Source organism: Astatotilapia calliptera, chromosome 22, assembly GCF_900246225.1.
Source record: "Astatotilapia calliptera chromosome 22, fAstCal1.2, whole genome shotgun sequence".
NCBI lineage: Eukaryota > Metazoa > Chordata > Actinopteri > Cichliformes > Cichlidae > Astatotilapia > Astatotilapia calliptera.
In genome coordinates, this window is record NC_039322.1 from 11,482,290 (window position 1) to 11,497,727 (window position 15,438).

The 15,438-nt window shown below is 41.5% G+C and overlaps 1 protein-coding gene across 3 annotated transcripts in view; it reads right to left on the bottom strand.

Annotated features, from left to right (window-relative positions):
• rbms3 (RNA binding motif, single stranded interacting protein) overlaps nucleotides 1–15,438 on the bottom strand; it is a 292,860-nt gene that overhangs the window by 192,624 nt on the left and 84,798 nt on the right. The window contains exon 1 of one of the 3 annotated variants that reach the window (XM_026155391.1): nucleotides 4,514–5,218. The exons of the other annotated variants lie outside the window; for them this stretch is intronic. Coding sequence (XP_026011176.1) covers nucleotides 4,514–4,588 — 75 coding nt within the window. The 5' untranslated portion in view covers nucleotides 4,589–5,218. Of the gene's footprint in view, nucleotides 1–4,513; nucleotides 5,219–15,438 lie in introns of those variants that run through there. 3 annotated transcript variants of the gene reach the window in all.

Sequence of the window (15,438 nt, forward strand, 5' to 3'; positions counted from 1 at the left end):
ATTTGTGATGCACATCTATTACCTATCATTAAAGTTGAATGCACAGCAAGCTGTGAACAGCACTAAGGATCACGCTCACATGGAAAGACACAGGCTGAATAAAGGCTGAATTTCAGCAAATGACTCCATGGACTGATCATCTGGGGAATAGACAGAAATAGGGCCTTTAAAGGATCCTTTCATCAAAGCTACATCCTGCCAGCTCCCCCTAGCCATAACCTCATATAAAAGCCACACACACACACTAATGTGCACACACAGACACACAAGTCCTCTTTCAGGAATCAATAATTCAGCTAAAGAGAAGCACATGCTACGCCCCACTGCACTAATCAATAGAAAGCCAAATGTTATTGTTTCATCTCATTCTCTGACTTTCACATTATAATCTGGGCTGACTAGCACATGCTGGACAGCATCAAAGAACTCCATTAAATTAAAATATAATACACACATACAAAGGGGACAAGGGGACCCGAAATTTAGGAGGCGCCTCACTTTATCCTGGTGTGCTGTGATGCTAGTGTTTGTTCCTTTTGTCACAATATTTCTATTAGTTGCAAGTGAACACAGATGTCCTATAAAGATTCTATGCATAAACTCAACAAATGAGTCATATAACAGAGGTGACAGAAAGAATGGTAACAATTTTTCTCAGAGTTCTGCCTCCCCCAAACTGCATGGTCTCTTGGGAGACTGAGGCTATTTATTGATTACACAGACTTGTATGATTAGGGAGTGAAGGAAGACTACTGTGTATCCATAAAGAGAAGCTTGCAAGGAATTTGTATGCACTCTATGTGCGTGCAAATGCTTAGCCAAAGAGAGTGTCATGTGATTTTGTCAAGTGGTGTGAACTTGCCAGCCAAGGCCCCTCTCCCCTCTCTGTAATCGAGCTATCAATGATCATTAATGAGAGCGTGAGATAGCTCTCCACAGCCCTCTTGGCCACACTGCCGAATGCTCTGGCCTCTCTCCCAGGCTTCCTTTCTCCTATTGACCCCATCTGTGGCTCTGCCATACGCGCCCTAAAGGCCACTAGCCACACTAACTAACCGTGAAAATGAATATGAACGTCAGCTGCTTAGTTATACGCGGAAATGCGCCCTTCCGTTGCTCCGCACACTCCACTTTTGGTCTCGTTTGCACGACACAGAACCCTAGCAGCTCGCTCAAGGATGCATCAATCGCTGACGGTGGCAAGATCGGATCTGTGCTGACCTTGGGAGTGAACTGCAACACAGGCGATGGAGCAAAGGGGCCCTGTTGCAACAAAGGAGGAGAAGTAGGGAAGACAGAAAGAAGGGAAAAGAAAAGTAGGAAGGAGGGAGGGATGAACGGACAGGGAATTGAGGGGCATGCTTTGATTGAGAGGCTCCCAAGATGAGCAACTCTGAGATATGAGAAAGGGGAGGGAGGAAGAGGGGGATGATGGAAGGGGTAGGGGAGGGTGGTGTGAGGGAGAGGGAAGCCATATGGCAGCAGTACAAATGTATTAAAGTATAAATCAGGGGGAAAGCTAGTGGACTGCCAGGTGGGGCCGCAGTCAGGTCCTCCCAGCTGGAGGTGCAATGGTTCACAATGCAGTTCAGCACGGAAAAGGATGAAAGCATCACTGGTATTTTGCCTTTTTAAACTTTATAATTTTCCCTTGCATATATTTCTTAAACACATTTTATTTCTCTTTTTATTTCCTGGAAATAAATGGGGTGAAAGTGGCACATTGATTCTTCCAGCTGAGCGTTTGAAAGAATGCCAAAAAACAGCTCTCGCTTGAAAAGACCACAAAAATAAAATATATTTTTATGCTTTTACACTGGCAGCTGCTATGATCCATCCAGTCTGTTCTTGTAGACACGAGCTCACTTGGGGCAGTTTCTTTAAATTTACTTAAATTATTACTCCACACTTTAAATTAACCTCGAACATCCAGTGGGACTCACGGAGAGCAGATTTAATTTTTCAGGTCAAGGGTTAAAAGTAAAGGTCACTGTGATTTTACAAAACATGCTAACCAGATTTCTGTTTGACCAGAAATCCAAAACTCAGGCATAAATTACACCTAAATTTTACACAAACATCTTATGAAATAAATAATGAGGGATAACAATCATTGTTAAAAGACAGACTAAGACTGAGATATACAAATATAAAAAATGACTATATAGAATTTCTGTTTGAGTAAAGAGGTTTAACAAAAGTACTGCATTACCCGTTTTTGAGATCACAATCATATTTTAAATATGAGGACAATTTTTAATACTCAGATACAAATCTTTTGCATTTCATTCAGGAACCCATGGACATCACAAAATGCTGTGGTTCCTCCCTTGAGAAGCTGTGCAAGGCCTTTACTGTTGCTTGTTTGTGAGCTCTCTGCATTCAGTTTTGTATTTAATAACTGAAAAGCATGCTCTTTTGTGTTGAGATCAGATGACTGACTTGGACAAGAAGAAGAATATCCCATTTCTCTGCCTTGAGAAACTCTGGGCTTTGGGTGTTTATCCACTTGCAATGTCAAGCACTGTCCGATCAGTTTTGCAGCATCTGACTGAATCTGAACAGAGATGGATCCATCCAGAATCCATCCAGCTTCTTCTATCAGCTGTCACATCATCAATAAACACTAGTGGCCCGGTTCCACTGGCAGCCATGCATGTCCATACTATAATACTGCTTCCAATCCATTTGACAGATGATGTGATATGTTTCCGATCATGAGCCGTTTCTTTCTTTTCTCCACAATTTTCTCTTCCCATTATTCTGGTACAAATTCATCTTGGCTTCATCTGTCCAAACAAATTTTCTTTCAGATCTCTGCAGCATCTTTTAGACATTTTTTTGGCAAAGTCTAATGTGACTCTTTTGTTCTGGAGTACAACGATCAGTTTGTAGACCCACCGAACTGTGCCCAGCACTTAGAGAGTGGCTCAAAGAGTTGGCAGTTCGTCTTGTAACCGGAAGGTTGCCGGTTCGAGCCCCGGCTCGGACAGTCTCGGTCATTGTGTCCATGGGCAAGACACTACACCTACTGCCTACTGGTGATGGCCAGAGGGGCCGATGGCGCGATATGGCAGCCTCGCTTCTGTCAGTCTGCCCCAGGGCAGGGCTACAACTGTAGCTTGCCTCCACCAGTGTGTGAATGTGAGAGTGAATGAATAGTGGAATTGTACAGTGCTTTGAGGGCCCAGAAAAGCGCTATATAAATGCAATCCATTATCAAAATATTTCTATATACAGCTGATTCAGTTCTATTGGCAAACACCTTGAATCGATTTAAAATCCACTGTGGCGGTGCACACGCCCACAATTATAAAGAGGTGTCATTGCCCAAATATTTAAACTGCCATTGCGCTCTGTAGTGCAACTGTGAAGCAGTAATCCATATTTTGATAACATTTAAAAGTCAGTAATCAAGGCTGAAGAAAATATTAAATATGCCACTGGCAACGTCAAGTACTCTCGGGGGACACATTTGGGTTGGCAGTTTAAAAAAGTCCATCATATCAATCATATTCGATTGCCACATAAAAAATAAATAGTTAAAAATAACAAAATTTCTGTGTTTTCTTTATAATAATCATATCAGATAAATTCACGGTTTAATAACCAAATGAAATGCAAAGTAATTCTATTGAAAGTTCAACTGTACACTTGCAGCTCTTTCACCGATGTGCATCACACTGTCACAATAATGGACAAAAATTAGTGTTACACATATGGTATAAAAACAAATAGAGTAATCCCCAAAAGGCTTCCATTTTAATCCCTTGATGATGTCTGGGTAGTGTGCCCAGCCAGTGTCCTGGCAGCCATCAGGGCCCAAGCCTGGGCGTCCATCCCAGAGGCACTGATGCATACTATAACTGGAACAAACACAGGCGGCCGTCCTCATGCCTGCTCTGTGTCACAGCCGTACCACTGCCACAGAATAAAAGGGTTCATAACCCATTTTTCTCATCTTTGCAGAAATCTGGACATTTATGCTGTTTAGAGAATTTAAAGTGAGCTACATTAATTAATAAATGTTTAGAATCTTTCATTTGCTTAATCTATAGTGGCACAATAAGAGATTCCGCTTCATAAAATTCCCCTGAATCTGCTAAACATATTATTTAACATGTTACGCTTCAGAGCATCTCTTTAGGAGCTCAGCAGTAGGCAGATTAAGTATAGATGGAGGTTACTGGACAGCTCCTGGTTACGCTCTGCTAGGCAGAAGAGTAGACCAAAGCCTTGATCCCTGATCCTTGATCATTCACTCTGTGACATATATGCACACATACATACAGACACACACACACACGGAGCGGCATAAACATCCGAACTCCAATGAGGTTCTTGACATCACAACCATCGCAGCCAAGGCCAACTATCCACCAAATCCCATCTCCACTCAGAGATTGGGGGGGGGGGGGGGGGGGGGGGGGGGGGATGAGGAAGAGTGGGAGGGATACAGGACAAGAGTGTAGGAGTAAATGAGAAATGAAAGAAGAGCAGAAGAGCAGCATACCTTGGTCTGGAGATAGTGGGGGTAGTAGTAGGTGTACTGAGGGTACATTGGCTGCTGCTCCAATCGCTTGCCCATGTAGCTGGAATCCTTAGCACTGAGGCAGGGAATGGTGACACGGGGGCGGGAGCTGCCAAGTAGCTAGCAATGGGATAGAGGCAATGAAGGGACTGTGCAATTCCTGTCTTTGCTATCCGCACCGCTGTGTCACTCGCTGATCCCTCCAGGGAGAAAGCAGGGTTTGCGTATCGGACAGTGGCTGGGAGAAGGGCTGCCTCTGATGAGGAAGCTCCTGACGAACTGTGTCTTACCGGTCCAGGGAATCAGTACCGAGGCAGATGCTCACTCAGTCTCACACTCTTGGATCAATGCAAATATTTCCACAAGTGCTAGAAGCAAGACAGGCGCGTTTTACAGAGGCTGCTGTAGGATATTAACGCCTAACAAGGGTGAGGTAGAGGAAGAAGAGGAAAGAGAAGACGCGAGGAGGTGCAGGTGGCAGTAGCTCTGGCAGTCCAATAAATGTTGGAAAATGGGAGAAGAGGAGGAGGAGGAGAGGAGGAGGAAAGGAATGGTAAGGAAAACGGGAAAGGACGTATACGTTCACTTCTCTATTTAAGCTGTTTCACTCCAGTCTTTTGCCTGGGCTTTAATCTGTCTCTCTCTCTCTCCCAAACACTGTGAATCTGACTCTCTCTCTAGCTGCCCCTCTCGCTCTCTCTTTCCCTCTCTTACATATACGCGCACACACACACACTTTCTCTCTTGCCTCTGTCTGATCCGACGATGGCTGCGTGCTGTCCTGTTTGACAGAGGGGAGATATCCTCAGCGCCGTCAGATGCACTTTGTGCAAGGAGCAGAGTCACAACACGAGAGCTGAACACAGACACGCAAAGCAATTTCAGTCCGTAACGGTTGAGCCAGCGGGAGGACAGATAACAGAGCAAAGATCCCAGTTTCTAAATGATGTGACACAAGCATATATATATATTTTTTAAAAATCCACCGGTTGGTTATTCAATCCACTGAGTTCCAGCTAGTAGATGAGTGAAAAAAGCCCCCACAGTGACAGTGTCCCGGGTGCCCAGTGGAGAAGGAGTCCCTCGTCTGCGATCCTCCCTCTTTCTGCTCTTGTAAAATGTGTTCCTTATTTCTTCCTTGGCTCTCTCACTCCTCTAAGCACCCTGCCTCATTCTCTTTCTCTCTGTCACACAGCTGCTCTCTCTCTCTCGCGTGCGCTTTCTCTATTACACAGTCTCTCAGCCTCTCTCTCTCCCTGTCTCTCTCTCGCTCTCCTTCTACTCCACACTGACAGGGTGGTAAAGGGGGCTCGTCCGAGGTTGCGAGCGGAGCAAACTGCCCTCCTCCTTCTCCAGCCCAGCTGGTGGGAGGGTCTTGAGCAGATCTGTGCAAGAGAGCGATCCAGACACAGACCAGCGGGCTGCAGCGTTTCCACAACCTGGGAGAACGCAGGGAATAGGAGTGGAGACGAGCGGGGATGGCGCCAGCGCGAGCAGTCGATTCCCCCTACTGGCTACACAAGGAGCTACCGCCTGGAATACTGTGTCTTCACACAGATGCTTTCGCTTCCCAATCTTAGCCGATTAAATTCAAAAACCAGTTATGTTCAATAAATGACTCCACACGTGTATCTGTTCAGAATCTAAAAGTATATCTGAGCTATGTGTTAACTATAGACTAGGTAATTTCTGTTGTAGAAAATGCAAATAAAAACAAAAATAAAAGACAAGTTTTAGAAACCAATTTAAAAATATGTGTTTATATATATATTTTTTACTTTCTTTAATTATAGGTCTTATTTGGAATTTCACAGCACTTAAGATAATCCTGGGACAAAGCAATGTAACTTCATAATCTCTTTTTAACAAATCATTAGTTTTTAGGGACTGAAGGCAGTTTTGAGTGTAAAATATTCCCCCAATCCTGCTAAATATGCTCCCCTGAGTCCCACGTGTTTGTTGTATAATTTACAAACTGTTTCTGGATTACTTGAAGTCCTGTTTACATACATGCTTGTTTATCTCAGATCCATCCTGCTGTAGTACATGTAGAGTGTGGGCTTGCTGAAATGAGCATTTTCCCTGAAAAAAAATGTTGCATTGGAAGATATGTTGCTCCTGAAACTACATACTTCATTCAGCTTTAATGGTGCCTTCACAGATGCCAAATTCATGCACACTCAGGCACTATTTAAACACTGTGAATGTTGACTTTTTAACAGTGTCGTGATTGCAGGTCAGATGGATCATCTTGTCTTTGGTATTTTTGCTCTTTTGTCGCTCTTCTTTTGCCGATTTATCTCAACTTTTTTTTAATGAGTTGATGATATTCAAGATTCAACATATGATTTAGTTTTTTCGTTTTAACATTGATTACACACCATCCTGAAACACTTGTATGTCATCTCGCACCCTCTGACTACACAATGAGTAATTATCGTGCCAAGTGAAAGACTCCAGTGAAACCCGCTTCCTGTGCAGCATTAAATCTCTTTTGATTGACCGTGACCAAAAACATCACAAAAAGAGCATTCGGTCAATTCGGAGAGCGTTTGCCTGATCACAAGCAACCGCAGCTCCAATCACATCTGCAAACAAGATTAAACACAGTGCTTATGAAGGCCTACGTCTTTTTCGTCACACACACGTCCACAAGAATGAACAGCAACAGACTGAAAGTTCTCGAGAGTATCTCGATGACGCTGAGGCCACAAGTTCAGGAGCCTCATTTTTCACTCAATTATCAAATCAGCTTGGGTTTCGTTTAAATTACCTGCCATGAGAACTGAAGAAAACTGCAGCCAAAAAGTACAACATGAAATTACTGGACTGAAAACAATTACATTTGGGCAATTTCCACATCTGAAAATAGACCCCTGACTTTGATGAGTTTAGTTTTGCATTTCATCTGTTCCACTTCAGAGCGTTACACAAAAACCCACGAGGCTGATGTCTCCTTCTCAAAAAATAATAGCCTAATTACAAATGTCTAGTGCAGTAACACACTCAAGATAAGTGATTTCAGCTGTAAAACAAAACCAAAAAAAGAATTCACAACGCAGTATATAATAAAAATTAATTCAGCCACATCTGTATGTCACATATTGTAAGTTACAATGGAATCTGTGTTTGCGTAAATCAGACACAGGAAATTGAATTATTGATAACACTTTGCAGATCATATTTAAATAATATGGTGTAAATGTCACTTTTTTTTTTCCTTTCTCCAGACTAAATCTATACCAGCAGAAGAATCTCATGGACCAAAGGAAAGCACAGAGAGAAAGGGCACCTTTTTCAGACATGGTGAAGCAAATACAATTATCAGATAGGTCACTTTTATCTGAAGGAAAAGAGTTGAGGCTGATATTGATTGTGGATTACCAGATTAACAGTCTTTGGTTCAACTGGGCACAAACTCTGAGCAACTGTGGAAAGATCTACTGTACAGAACACAGAGGAAGACAGGAAATCGGCCAACGAAGAAAGTGGCTAAAGAGAGGATACAAGGGAAAATAAGAGGAAGCAGCACGAAAAATATTCATGTGTTTTCATACAGGAGTGTGGCACTGTTTGCATTTCATACATAAGGAGCATCGTTTTTGTATTTTCACTCTAAAAGCCTCATTTGAATTTACTGACGATGTCTTTTTGGTCCTACATTTTATCCAGATATGTTACAAACTGTTTATTTAGTGTGTTTATCACACATGGCATCCACATTTTCTCCAGAAAAGCAGGGATGATTAGTAGAGTCTGATTAGTTTATCACGAGACTGATTTAAGCTACATTTAATCTATCAGTTTCGATATTTAAAAGGACCGATAAATGAAAATTTTAAAAAAGAAAGATGAGACGAGAGACACCATTCAACCATGTTACGAGTCTTGATGTAACATAGTTTGTCCACCAGAGGGCACTGTGGACGTTCCCTGTTAGCATTGTGTTTGGAATGCCACAAACAAGCATAGGCAGACATACACAAAACAACAAAAGAAACAAATGTGCCTTTGGAAAAGAAACCTGATATATATTGAAAATCATATTCTCTAAAATTGTCAAATATAGCTTTAAAAGAAAATCCTACGTGAATCAGACTCAGTGTTCTGATCAGGCCATCGGTGGGACCTTTGTCATTTTATTTGAAAAATTACATAGATGGTTAATCATCTATAACGAATTTAATGTGACTGTCAATCAGCCATTATTGGTCAATAATATTTTATTATTTTTTTGTGTCATATATGATGATAAACGAAATATTGTCGGTAGAACATAATACATAAAGAACAACATCCATGCTATTTAATGTCACATTGGGCTGAGAGGAATGTCAAATATAAGCATGAAAAAAATATTTTGTTCCATTAAAAAAAACTAACTATTATGATTAAACTGTAATAAAAATGCCTGCTAGCATTTGTACTTAATACTTTTAGTAAGAGAGAACGATATTTTTGCTCATATTATGTAATATTTAGTATTATTATGACAAAAAAGGGTTTCTCGTTTTCTAAAATTTACTGAAATTAGTCAAGAGGGAATGGAAACACAGGAGAGTACCGTTACACAGACACTGGTCAGCTAAATCATCAATATTAATTGGTTCAACCATTAAGAATTAAAAGCTGGGAACTGAGACTTGACTCTTGAAACTAAAGAAGTTGACCTGTGGCCCTACAGACAACACTAGAAACTCTTGAGAACTGGCTGACATGAACTTTCAGCCTTTACCCATGAACTGGCAGAGGTTAGTTTATGAAGGCAATTTAACATTAAGTAACTGGAGAGCTGTACTACATCCTGCATGTAAATAAATGTCAGCACTGTGTCTCATTCCATTGAAGCAGACCTTGAAGACTCTAAGAGCGTTTTGCCTTGATGGTGATGGAAGTGTTCTGGTCTGAATCAGTGAGACTGGCGTCACAGAGAAGTGATATGCAGCCAAATATTTCATGAAGAGGGGGAAAAAAGAGCAAGTGTGTTTGTCTCTGTTCCTCTATCAATAATACTGCTGTAAGAAAAAGGTTTTTTTATTCAAAATGAGAACATGAGGACAACAGAGAGGAAATACATAAATTTCCACCAACATTCCTATTTTTGTAACCTCCTTTGTAAACTATTAGACCCTTGAGTAGGCCACGCAGCAAGGTGGCACTGAGTGTTCTTCACAGTGATGGAAAACTCTGATTTACAAGCTGTTCAACACAATGAAACCAAAATTGGCTCTCTACTTGGACAGACACTTGAAAGCCTACACTGAAAAAAAGCAACAAACTTCTGCAGCCAGGTCTGTAAGCATTTTTAAAAAACAAGGCAGTAGCCATCTGCTGCTATTCTTTTTCTTTAGGCCTTCTTTTGATTCTTGTTGATTAACGTTCTAAATTGAGAGCATAAGTGAGTCATTCACACGGCGAAAATAGAGGAAGAGGAAGACAGCTGAGGGTGTATCATGCCCCTGAAGGTGTTAAGTAGTTACAACCCTGTTCAAAGGATTTAGTCTAGTAAAAGAAAACCATTGCATGATCACACTGTGGCTTAGGGACACAGCTCGAAGGTTTTAGTGTTATTTTTATCCTTCATTTAACTGAATCAGTCAAATTCCTACTTAGCAAGTCTGAACAAATATCAAAGAAAGCTTTTATGCAACATAGTTTAATTCTATTAGAATCCATGGATTCTTCTGAAGAGAAACAGAAAAACATTACGTTTCCATTGAAAAACAATTCCTAGAAAGTCCAGAACCTTCCCACTCTACTGCCTGACCCCACCCCGAGGGTCACTACTGGCCTTCTTCAAGCTGCTGAGGAAACCAAGAGGCTTTGTTTCCTGTGGTTCACTCGACAGCTCTGCCGTGGGCGTTTCCCAAAAATGACCAGATGCATGGAATTCAAAGGAAGACTAGCACTGTGCCAGGAGCGCGGGGGAGCCTTAAATGAAGGCGGGAAAGGGGAGAAGAGGGAAGCAGGACATGGTACAGTATTCCTGGAAAAATCCCTTTGCTTTTGGCTACGGTTCTACTGGATGACACGCAATCATTCATCTGACATCGTTCGTGTAAACAATGCAGCATGACTAATCAGCTTCTGTGGGGCATTCTGTTCAGCATAAAGTGAAAGTGAAAATAGTTGATGTGCACATGTTGTTGGAAGAAGTGTTTCTGTCATGGATTATCGGAAAGATCCCAAAAACTGTTTCCATTATTTTTAACCTCCTAGGACCTGGCGTCCACATATTTGGACATCACATTTTGGGTTATTTAGACCAAAATACTCCATTTTGCTCTACAGGGGCCTGATATCCTCTTATGAGGACATTATACTGCTACTGTTCTATCAAAATTTTAAACGAATATCCTCATATGTGGCTCTCATTTTTCTTAAAAACAAAAATCAGGTTTACATTCATCAGGTCCCAATCAGCCTAAATATCAAAGAGAAATAAAAAATGCATGCCGTGGAAGAGTTCGGGTCTTAGGAGGTTAAAGAACAGGGCTGAACTGTGATGAAAAAACAAACCAAAAGAACATTTCCCCCCAATCTCCACAAAGTCACATAGTGCATAAAATAATGTGAATGTTTTTCTAATAAATCTTTATTTTTTTTTAGCCAAATCCAAAGGTATGGTGAAACAGACATGAAATTTTAAGAACACTTAAAATATGTCAGTATATCTTTCAGTATATTCTGCAGTACAATCATAGATTTTGGCAGCTTCACTACAACTGAATGGAAAACCAACACAAAACCACAGAAAAGACATTAATGTGCTTAGTCCAGCTACAGCCAGCAACTGCTTGTCAACCAGTCTGGGATCAGTGGTTACCAGTGGGTCACAACCCCTGACAACTGGACAGGAAACTCTCACTTTTCCCAAGCAGCTGGCCAGAAGGTCACCAACAGGTCTCTAGTCAGTGTTAGCCAAGCGGCCTAATAATCTCTGGAACAAAAATCTGAGAAGACGGTAAGGTAAGTAAACACTCTGAACGAGTTACTTGCTGAAACGCCATCTCCTGAAATTGTGTGCAGAGATTTATAAGCATTATGTGTGCAATTTCACTACAACTCCAACACATGCAGTTACTTAATACATTCTTATCAGTTCACCAACGGATGACAGCCCGAGGTAATTCGACACATTCCCCCTCTGAGAGTATAATTTTCCACAGTGCAACGAGCAGAGTGATATAGTCAAGATATCATTGCAGGGTACTTCACTTTATTATTACTTCTTTATATACGACGGTGTCATCACTTGGTTTTGGCTGCTTATCTAATACTTCGTGATAATGTAAAAAGGCCAGACTGACTCCAGACCACTAGCCCTGCATTGAGACATTTGATAAACACCAGGCAGATTTCCAGTGAATCATTAGCTTCTATCACAACATAGAGGAAAGCATAGCAGGCTTAATGGGGAGGAAATATGAAACCAGACGTGCATGAGTAAAAATGACGCACAGCACACCCAACAAGGGAAGGGCAATAGACCCAAAAGAGTTAATTGGATGCACTCACTGGAGCCCTAATCCAAATGTGAAATGTATATACAAGTCATGCCAACCGACTTGTTTTATGATTAATGTTATTCTGAGAAAAGATCAGCATTGTTATAAATGAAACTGGGAAAAGAGGCCTCGAGCAAGGGTGGATTTTGTGTGTGTGTGTGTCTCAATGTGCAAGCGTATGTAGCTGCATTTTAATGTGGTTTTGTGTTTCTGAAAGTACGTTTAAGGTCAGGTGGTGTAAAGCTGTGGCAGCTTTATGTGTGCTGCCATGAGCAGTGGTGAGCAAAACGTTACAGAAGGGTGAAGGTTATACTGACATGCAAGGTGAAAACACTTCAATGAAGCTCATACATCAGGCTTCCTGTGGCCTAATACATGATATAAACTGTAAAAAGGAAGGTGACAACGTCCGTATGTGAACCAGCTACAGCTCTACTTGCCGGGGACAGCACGGTGACGTCCATTAAGATACAGAAAAGACGATGCCAAGAAAACCTCTGCGTAATAAGGATTTAAGTGCCGTGCAGGAAGATAGTGTGCGAGTTTAAACAGTAGGTATTTTCCATGCGAGCGTGCTAAGCCAAAAATGTTCAAAATCAACATTGTTTGGAAAACGAAGAACGCAAAAGGGCCAGCAGACCCGACAGAAAAAAATATACTCACAACTCACAGTGTACAAATGCAGAAAGAGGCCTATCAAAGCTTCATCACAGCACTCTCAGCGCATGATGTTCATCTTGTTTTACTCATTGTGTTAATTCCCAAAATAGATCCAAGTGCAAAGCCATTTATTCTCATCAGTTTTGTGCTACATTATCTGTCTTCAAATGTGCTGATGAATCTCTAAGTGTCTAAGAGGTTCTGTTTTTTTAAACAACAACACTAAAATTATCCAAAGGATGAAACCATATAACAAGAAAGTGCTAGTATCTGCGACTACATGTAGTATGTGTTTGACTCACGCTTGCCAAAATGGCTCTAACCCCTCGGGGCACTGGACACGAGATGTCTGGGGCTATCCTGCAGTGTCTGGCACCCGGCACTAGGCATTTGTGAATGTGGCTTGTTTGGGCACATTCCCAGATGCTCAGTCAGACTGGGAGTTAGGAGGCGTTCCTGGAACAATAACTAAGAGGTCTGTAAGGCGCAGAAATGTGTATCGTAATGCTAGAGGAAACCGCTCTACATTACACACTTCACCTGTCAGTGGTTTTAACGTTGTGCCTGATGGGTGGATATGGTAAGTGGTGTTCACGGGCGCCCGTGTTGGGGTAATACCAGCAGAAAACTAAAATTTTGAAGCAACAGATAAAGCTTCTGCCCCTGGCACAGAGAGAGACTTGTGATTAGGAAAAGAGTTATAGCTGCCAGGTACTGGCCTGCCTATGAAGCTCAATGCTGCCTGCAATTGAGCAGGATGGGATGGGAGGACAGCAGCAAATTTTTAAAGTACTGCTAAGCCATCCTGGAATGAAGTGAAATGACCACATGTCACAGAGATGAGAAGTGAGAGGGAGGGGACCAGCAGAGTGAGAAACGGTGCTGAGAGTAAGGAGAGATAGAAAACAGAGTGTGTCGTTCTAAGAGGAATATTTCAGGGTGGTAAATGGAGCAGAACTCCATTCCAGCTCCTCTCTTAACCTCCCCCGGTGTCTCATCCTGTGCATGCAAAGCATGAAGCCCAGGAGACAAAGAAAACAGAGAGGGAGAGCTGAAGAGACAACTTCAGGACTAAATAACACTGCATGAACAGACAGGTCATTTTACTCATGCATTTGTTTTAACATAAAAACACACACAGAGCCAAATAGCACAATTGCTATGCTTTCCATATTGTGGTTTAAATGGAAAAAAGGTGAAAGTCATTGACCCTGACCAAACGGGCAACTACACGAAACATAACTGGAATATGTTTGTGCTGCATTAACGTGCACGCTTTCAACTACTGCAGTGGGTTTTTAACCAACAGTAGGTCAAATGGCTATTTGTGTGAATAAAAAAGGGGGATGATACAGTGACGGACTCAAAATTATTACCTGACATTTAGTTGCTCTCAGTTGTGCAGGGCTGTACAGTGCCTTTCAGCTTATTGTTTTGGTTTTCCAGCACATCATTTTACTGTGTAAGCATCCAACCACTCTCAGAGCATTGTTTTTGGCTGCAGCAAGCAGCTCTTTTCATAATAAAACTACTATAACTCCCTGCCCAGCAACCACTGGCAGACATACAGTTAGTGGCTAGCTTTTGAACACAGTGGACCATTTCACATGAGAGATGGTGAAGAACACAGCTAAAAGTAGTAGAATACAAATGAATTTGCTGTTGCTCTACGTATTCTGGGTGCATAAATGGGCAACAGTTAGGGGTGAAATTCTCCAGATTTACTTGCCGGGCGATAATATGTTAGTTTACAGCTCATTACTGCTTACCCTTAGGCTAAAAACATGTTAGCGCTGGTTTAAATAACCCTTAATGTATTAATCATTATCAAATCAATGTTAAATCAATTGCCTTGTCCTCATCATATGAGTGAGGACAAGCCGAGTGGCTGACACTTATAAACTGCTGATACGTAGTACAACATGTTTTTCTTTAGGCTTTGTTTCTTGTTAATACAACAGTTTCTTGCTAATTAAGTCTTAGGAACTTGACACTTTTTGTCTATTTAATTTCTCCTAAATGGTACAACAAATGCATTATTAAAGACTGTTGAACAATTAATGGATTCATGCGCTCTAGTAAGCCTGATATGCCTTCAAGTAACCACTGCAGCTTCAGCAATTTTAATGTGTTTAAGCACACTTGGCATGCTGGACATACATCATGGTCACAATGTAAAATGTGTCACATATTTCCGGCATACAGTACATCACACTGAACATCTATCCATCGATTTCCTTAATCTCCCACTTAACCAAACAATTATTATAATTGACTGTTGGAGTCTATCCTTGCTGACAGTGGGCGAGAAGCATGGTACATCCCCAAAAAGGTATCTAGTGCAAAAATAGATGGATGTCCATTCACACCCAGACCCACACATCGACCATTATCGTGGGGTTTGTAGGGTTTAATACTAGCAGATGGCACTGAGGTGCTAGAAACCATGTAGTAGATGAGTAAGAACATTCCCTTTATGGTGCAACTCCACTGGGTAACATTTGATATCAGCGAGTGTAAGACTTTCAGGGCAATGCACTTTGAGATTGCTTCCTTGGTGGCGCCTCTATAATTACAAGTACTGAAGTCATCAAAGTGCACTAACTAAATGGAGCAAAGCAGCTCCAACAAGCCTCCCACCTTTTCACACATCCAAAGCTATTGGGAGAGAATGAATGGAGGGTTCTATCTTTCTATTGTTCATACAAGAATCCTTTACTGTTTGAGAGTATTTGAAGA